Source organism: Euphorbia lathyris, chromosome 1 (assembly GCF_963576675.1).
Source record: "Euphorbia lathyris chromosome 1, ddEupLath1.1, whole genome shotgun sequence".
Lineage (NCBI taxonomy): Eukaryota > Viridiplantae > Streptophyta > Magnoliopsida > Malpighiales > Euphorbiaceae > Euphorbia > Euphorbia lathyris.
This window is the reverse complement of record NC_088910.1, coordinates 130,981,391-130,987,752: the sequence shown is the minus strand read 5'-3', so window position 1 is coordinate 130,987,752 and position 6,362 is coordinate 130,981,391. Positions and strand designations below refer to the sequence as shown.

Below are 6,362 nucleotides of genomic sequence, written 5' to 3'. Positions count from 1 at the left end.
GTGACAAGTGCATCTAAAAAACTATTGGTATAGGTGTATTTTTTTTTTTTTTTTTTGTAGTGTAGTCTTTTAAATCGAAAAGAATTAAATTGTTAAATAAAATAAAGATTAAGTTAACCTAATGATTATTATTGTATTTACTAATAAATTATTTACTTTTATTATAAAGTTATTTAATTAATATCCAAAAACATAAAAACAAGGAGAAGGATGAAAAATTTTGAGAACATTAAATCAAATTATGTACACGTTTGTTTTTATTTTTCAGAATTGTTTTTACCTTTAATTCTAAACACGAGATAAAAAAAAAGTGTTTGGTAAAAATTCAAAAACAACTGCTTTTAGCAGAAAAATCAACTAACATCTACTACTTATCAGCAATAACAAACAGCTAATAACAACAAACAGCAAACTTGAACATATGAATTAAACGAGCCCTTCATAATCGATGATCAACCTTAATTTCTCTTTTATCCCATTTGTGGTCCATTTGATTCTGTTGTTATTGTTTATTGTTAATATTAATTTTACTGATAGATAATAGATATTAGTCACTCATTTATTTAAAATAATATATTATGGAGGTCAAGAGGATCCATATAAAAATGGACATTTTTGTGTATGAGACGGTGAAGAGATAGGTATTTGGGGACAAAAGATTTTCTTCCCAAAGTCTGCATCAAACATAAAAAAAAGGGATAAATTACATTCATGACCATTGAATTTTGCTCATTTTTACGATATTGTTACTACACTTCACAACATAACATAAAAATCACGCAATTTTATACTTTCTAATATTACAGCAACTAAACTTTAACTTAACGCCTCAAAATAACTGTTTACGACCTCAAAATAGAATTGTTCAAAAATTAAAGTTGTTTAGAACGACAGATACCATGAGCCACGTTTTTTATTTTCCAAAATCACCATTTCCGAAGCTTTCTTTCTCTAAAAATTTATTTTTTTCTCCCCTAACCAAACAACATCTAAATGACCTCAAAGTAAAAAAAAATTGAAGAATTGAAATTGCTTATAATCATTAATTCTTGAAATTTTTTATTTCAAGATCGTCAACGATCATTTTAAGGCATTTATAGAAATTCAGTGACTATTATGTCATGTTTTGAAGTTTAATAATCATACCGTAAAAATAAATAAAGTTCAACTGCCATGGATGTAACTTAACTTACCCAAAAATAATGCAATATATAATATCAAAAACTCCCAAGTATATAATATTTTTTTTTTTTGTTAATTTCAAATAAAACCACGTGATTTCACATTTTTTTTTCAGATCTCTCTTATTGGTAAAAATTTTATTTTTCCAAATTTATCCGATAACGATCTCAAAATTAAAATTTTCAAGAATTAAAATTATTTAGTATTATTTAATATGTATACACATTTTTTATTTTTCAAAATCATAATTTTTTGAGTTTTTTCTCTAAACATAACTTTCTTTCTCATATTAAAATACAAATGACTTCAAACCTAAAAAGTTGAAGAATTAAGGTTTTTTAAAATATCATTTAATTCTTAAAAAAATTCATTTGGAAATCGTTATCAATCAAATTTGAATGGAAATTTTGTCAACCATAAGAACCAATCTCCAAAAAAAAAAATATAAAACCCCTTTTATTTGAAATTAACCTTGTTTTTTAAAATATATATATATATAAGATTATTTTATTTCATAAAAGAAACATAAGGGAATATAGTTTTTAGGATAAATAATTATAAGGTCCCTGTATTTTTACCTAATACACTATTTAGTCCCTATATTTTTACAAATAATTATATAGTCCCCCAGTTTTTGCTTTTGTTAACTCCTTAATCCTTATACTTGGGTCAATGGTCAAACTATACTAAATAAATTTTAAAAAAGCAAAATTACCCTTTACTTATGTTTTACTAATAAAAATCCATTTTTTCTATTTTATATTTGTTTTCTCTTTTTTCCTACATAATCACATTCTCTCTAATATAAACTCCAATATAAAGTAATTGATTTATTAATTTTTATATAATTATGTAACTTTAATTTAATAACGTAAAATTTATTGACTAAAGAATGAATGAAAAATATTTCAAAAATTATTAAAATAGGAGTAAGACTATCATTGTAAAAAGTTTTACAATTCTAATAAATTTTACAAATGAAGAAAAACAAATATATGATTTTTTAAAAATTATAAAAAATTTATAAATGTTAGTTTAAAGATATAATATTAAAAAAATAAAAAATTACAATTTCAGAAAATTAATAATACATTTTTTAAGTATATTAATCTCGGTGTATATGTACTTCAAAAACTTCATTAAAATTAATTAGATTAAATTTGAAACTAAAAGATAAAATTTTATCTATATAACTATGGGTAATTTTGGATTTTCATTTACAAAAACAAATGGAACGAATAAAGAATTGATTAAGATTAAACTTAAGGACCTTATAATAATATGATGAACTTATTAGTATGTTAAGTAAAAATATAAGGACCTAGTAATTATTTAAGCTAGTTTTTAAGTGGCAATAGAAGACCTAATATTCTCTGAAATGTCACCTAATATTCTCTGAAATGTCACCTAATAGTTCTCCTCCTCTCCCTATGCCTATTAGGCCCCTTCAAAGTATGTATATTTACATAAAAACCCCAAATTTAAAGTACTATATTTGCATAAAAAACCCAAATATTTAAAGTACATACAATCTAGTATTACAGACAAATTATTCTGTGTTTACAAGCTGCTTCTGATCATCTCAATATCAGTTCAAAAACCCCAAATTTAGGATTGACAGAAGCCAACTTAACTTAGAGACAGCTGAAAGAAAATTGATGATCTCTCCGGCTATAAGTAAATAAGCCGTCCGAGTAGTCATACATACATACATACATACACCGAGTAGTCATACATACATACATACATACACATACGTACTCGTAAATTACACAGTCCATCTAAAAATGGACTCAAAATTCACTTTACATACAATTAGCTATGATTATTTATCATATGAAAATTATTTATGGAGCTCCTTTTGAGCCAAGGAATCCGGAATCCGGAACCCGAAACGTGTTACTTTGCTAACTTGTCGAGGCGGGAATCCATGATCTCAGAGACAGTTTCGAGAAATGTTGCTTCACTCATGCCGGGAAGTAGTGAATCTATGGCTTCATTAACGATCTCCTCGATGATGGATTCCTTTGTTAGTGTTTCTCTGCACATTATGCTTCCGATAGCGAATGGAGTCAGCCCTTTCTTTACCCCTTTCTTTAGAAGCATTGTGGAGATACGAAGTGTTCGAGCAGACTCGATAGGGATGTCCCATCCGTGATGCTTCAGAAGAGCGATGTCTTGCTCTGCGTCGAGTGAATTTACATAGTCAATGACCTCAGCGGAGTAAGGCTCGCGGGCCTGTGGCCAGTAGAGCCACTCGAATGTGCAATCTTCAAACTGCAGAAAATATAGCGTATTAGCAATGATGCTCGTACCGAAAACTAGAACGACAAGATCAGGAATAAATTTGAATACTTGAATGAGATAAAGGTACTAACTTTTTCTGGTAAGCAATACCCATGATCGATTGGAATAAGCACAGTCCGGCCGTCATCTCCTTTACCGAGCAATATATTCCCACCATGTCTATCTGCATTGGCCAATCTCATATCTAGCACACTGATCTTGTGCACCTCCCCTACCGGGAAAGACCCAGGACCCATCTCGTCGCAACTCCCATCGTTCTTAATAAACATCTGCAAAGATCCAACCTTGGCATTTTTCAATGTGTGTTCGTATCCTTCCGGATAGTTAAAAGCTTCATTCAAGCATTGAACAAGTATGGTAGGGGGTACACCGGCAAAACCCATAACCTCACCAGTCAATCCCTTTCGCTTCCCGCTCGTTGGATGATCCAATAAATAAGCTGCTACTTCCCTGACTGCTCCTCCTCCTACTCTCGTCCCCTTCTTCAACCCCTCGCCATTTGTCGAGACTGGTAGACCCTGAGGGTTATGTACAGCCATTGGTTCCTCATCAATAGGCTTGAAAACCGAAACGAATTCCTGACCCAACGGATCTCGCATCAAATAAGTTCCTCCTGTCCCATCAGAGGAACGGATAGGTGGCTTTCCTCCCTCCAGCCCGTCCAATGTTCGCTGAACCATATTCAAAATAGCCGGACTCAATTTAACCTTAGGATTAACAATAACAGGCTGCAACTGAGTCGGTTGATCATCCCCCGCTAGAACTTGAATATCTTCGGATTGAGCTGGTCCTCGTACTACACTTTCTCTTCTCTCATTGGAACCTGCTGCAAAGATAGAAATCTCAAGATCCTTCTCAAAAGGCGTAGCCCGAACCCGAGCTGATTTTTGAACCAACAAATGAATAGACGCATCATGACCGCCACAAATATCACCAATAAGCTTCTGATCATCTAGCTTTTTGCCATTATAGAAAATCTCTTGCTCCTCAACATCAACAAAACCATGCCCTTCTTTATAAATTCGTTTCTTCAAATACCCAACATTTCTAAATCTATCCACATGGAACACGAATTCGCGCCCGGACGTGGTCCTAACAGTGATTAACAAGAGATCAGATAGCTTCAGAACCAAATGCAGAACTTTGCCATTAGTAACACCATAATCCTTAACCCGGGTATCATTTCGAGCCAATTCTCTCCCCCCAAAAACTAGCTTCTGGTTTTTCACTACAAACCCTTTGCAGGTCTGGATTCTTAGCTTCACTGATGCTATAGAATCCATCTCCAAAACCCTCATCGGAATTAAGGAACCCGCAACACTTAGATAAATTAAGATCGATGAATCTTCAATTGCAGGTCCCTGATTGCTGCTATTGTTGCAATAACTATGAAAAAATGGCGATTCTCTGTGAATCGAACTAAAAGCAACCTTAACAGCGGACATTCTCTCCCCCTCTCTCTATCTATCAACAAATTTGACTCCAAAATCAAGCTAGAAGGAAATATAATTCCTTAACCCTCTCTTAGCCTCAAAATTCGAATCTAAAAACAACAAAAAAAAAAAATTGAAGAAAATGGGATTCTTAAACTCGAAAATCGGAGCAAAACTCGAACTCCTTTCGGTTTCAAAAGATGAACAAGGACCCCTAATTGGAATAGATTGTAATTCTCTTCAAATTGAGAAAGACAAAATAAACCCAGAAGCTGATTCGCGAAAAGAAATTTAGGGTTCTTTTCAGCTTCTGGGTTTATCAGACAAATACATTTACAGAGAGCACTTTAAATATTTGGGTCTACAATCAAAAGAAACTAAAAGAAAAAAAAAATTAAAGAATGAAGGTCCACCAATAAAGCAGGAGGAGAGACTGGATTCTCACCGGAAAGGAAGAATCGAAGGTAAATGGGGAACGAATTGGAACTTAAAAAGAAAATGAAATTCAAATTCACAATCGATTACCGGAGCCGATATTTCGGCGGATCAGCTAGATTTGGTCACCGATTTTGATGGAAAGCAATTATCTCGCCGGGTTTTTCTCTATGGATACCGTTGATTCTTCGCCGGAGATTGTTTTACAGGTAAGCGAGAGAGAGAGAAGAAGGGAAGGCTGAATTCTAGCCGTTGGCTTTTATAGGTGGTTTGAACTTTGACCCAACGTCTTTAAACGGAGAATTTTTCGCTGATCGTACGACGCCGTTAAGGTCTTTGTGTATTTTTCTATTCAATTTTCTGTTAAGTACCGTTTGTTTGGTACTTATTTAAAAGGAGAGAGACGAAAGTGACCCTTCTCCAAATATTTCTTAGTACTTCACTAAAAATTTTAATTTTTTAATTTTTTTGATTTTTTTTTATAGTTATTGGATTTCTCGGTTCGAGATTTCTTATACTTTTGAGTTGATTCTCTCTCAATTAAAACTTTTTTCATACGCTAGAACTTGAACTCGATATCTCTAATTTAAACGATTTGAGCCTCTTTAACCACTCATTTTGCATCCGTTGTATTTCATTTAGCACAGAAAACAAGAATTTTGTTTTTTATGAGCATGAAATGGTTTCAAACTCGATGATCTATTTAGATTTTTTAAATTTTTTTGTCTAACACTTTCAAAACAAGCGATAAGAATTCAAATAAGATGAAAAATCACACGATACGCGTGTGTACATGTGTTTTTGATATAGTACTGTGAGCGCGTATATTAAGTGGAATAACGAAATTTGTGATTCCAAATAGAGTTCTGTTAATAGTACCTGAAATAGTGATACCACTGAATATCTGTGATAGTGCTTCCACACCTGAGAGAATTTCTACCATACCTGAAGTAAGACAGAAAAAAGATCAAGACGAGACTATTGAGTGGTGATCACACTTTGATG

At 32.4% G+C, this 6,362-nt stretch overlaps 1 protein-coding gene across 1 annotated transcript; it reads right to left on the bottom strand.

Annotated features, from left to right (window-relative positions):
* Positions 1–2,837: 2,837 nt before the first annotated feature.
* On the bottom strand, positions 2,838–5,600 carry LOC136211012 (phosphatidylinositol 4-kinase gamma 2). The gene is made up of 2 exons (XM_066002507.1): positions 3,561–5,600; positions 2,838–3,459 (listed from the first exon to the last, which is right to left on the bottom strand). Exons 1-2 carry the CDS (start codon positions 4,932–4,934, stop codon positions 3,082–3,084), a joined length of 1,752 nt encoding a protein of 583 aa, XP_065858579.1. The 5' UTR covers positions 4,935–5,600; the 3' UTR covers positions 2,838–3,081.
* Positions 5,601–6,362: the final 762 nt, after the last annotated feature.

What these genes read in the sequence shown, in the direction of transcription:
- LOC136211012 (XM_066002507.1), bottom strand. Translation starts at nt 4,934, where the DNA reads ATGTCCGCTGTTAAGGTTGCTTTTAGTTCGATTCACAGAGAATCGCCA. An exon ending in GGTATTGCTTACCAGAAAAA is followed by an intron (nt 3,460 to 3,560) that starts GTTAGTACCTTT and finishes TATTTTCTGCAG; the next exon opens with TTTGAAGATTGCACATTCGA.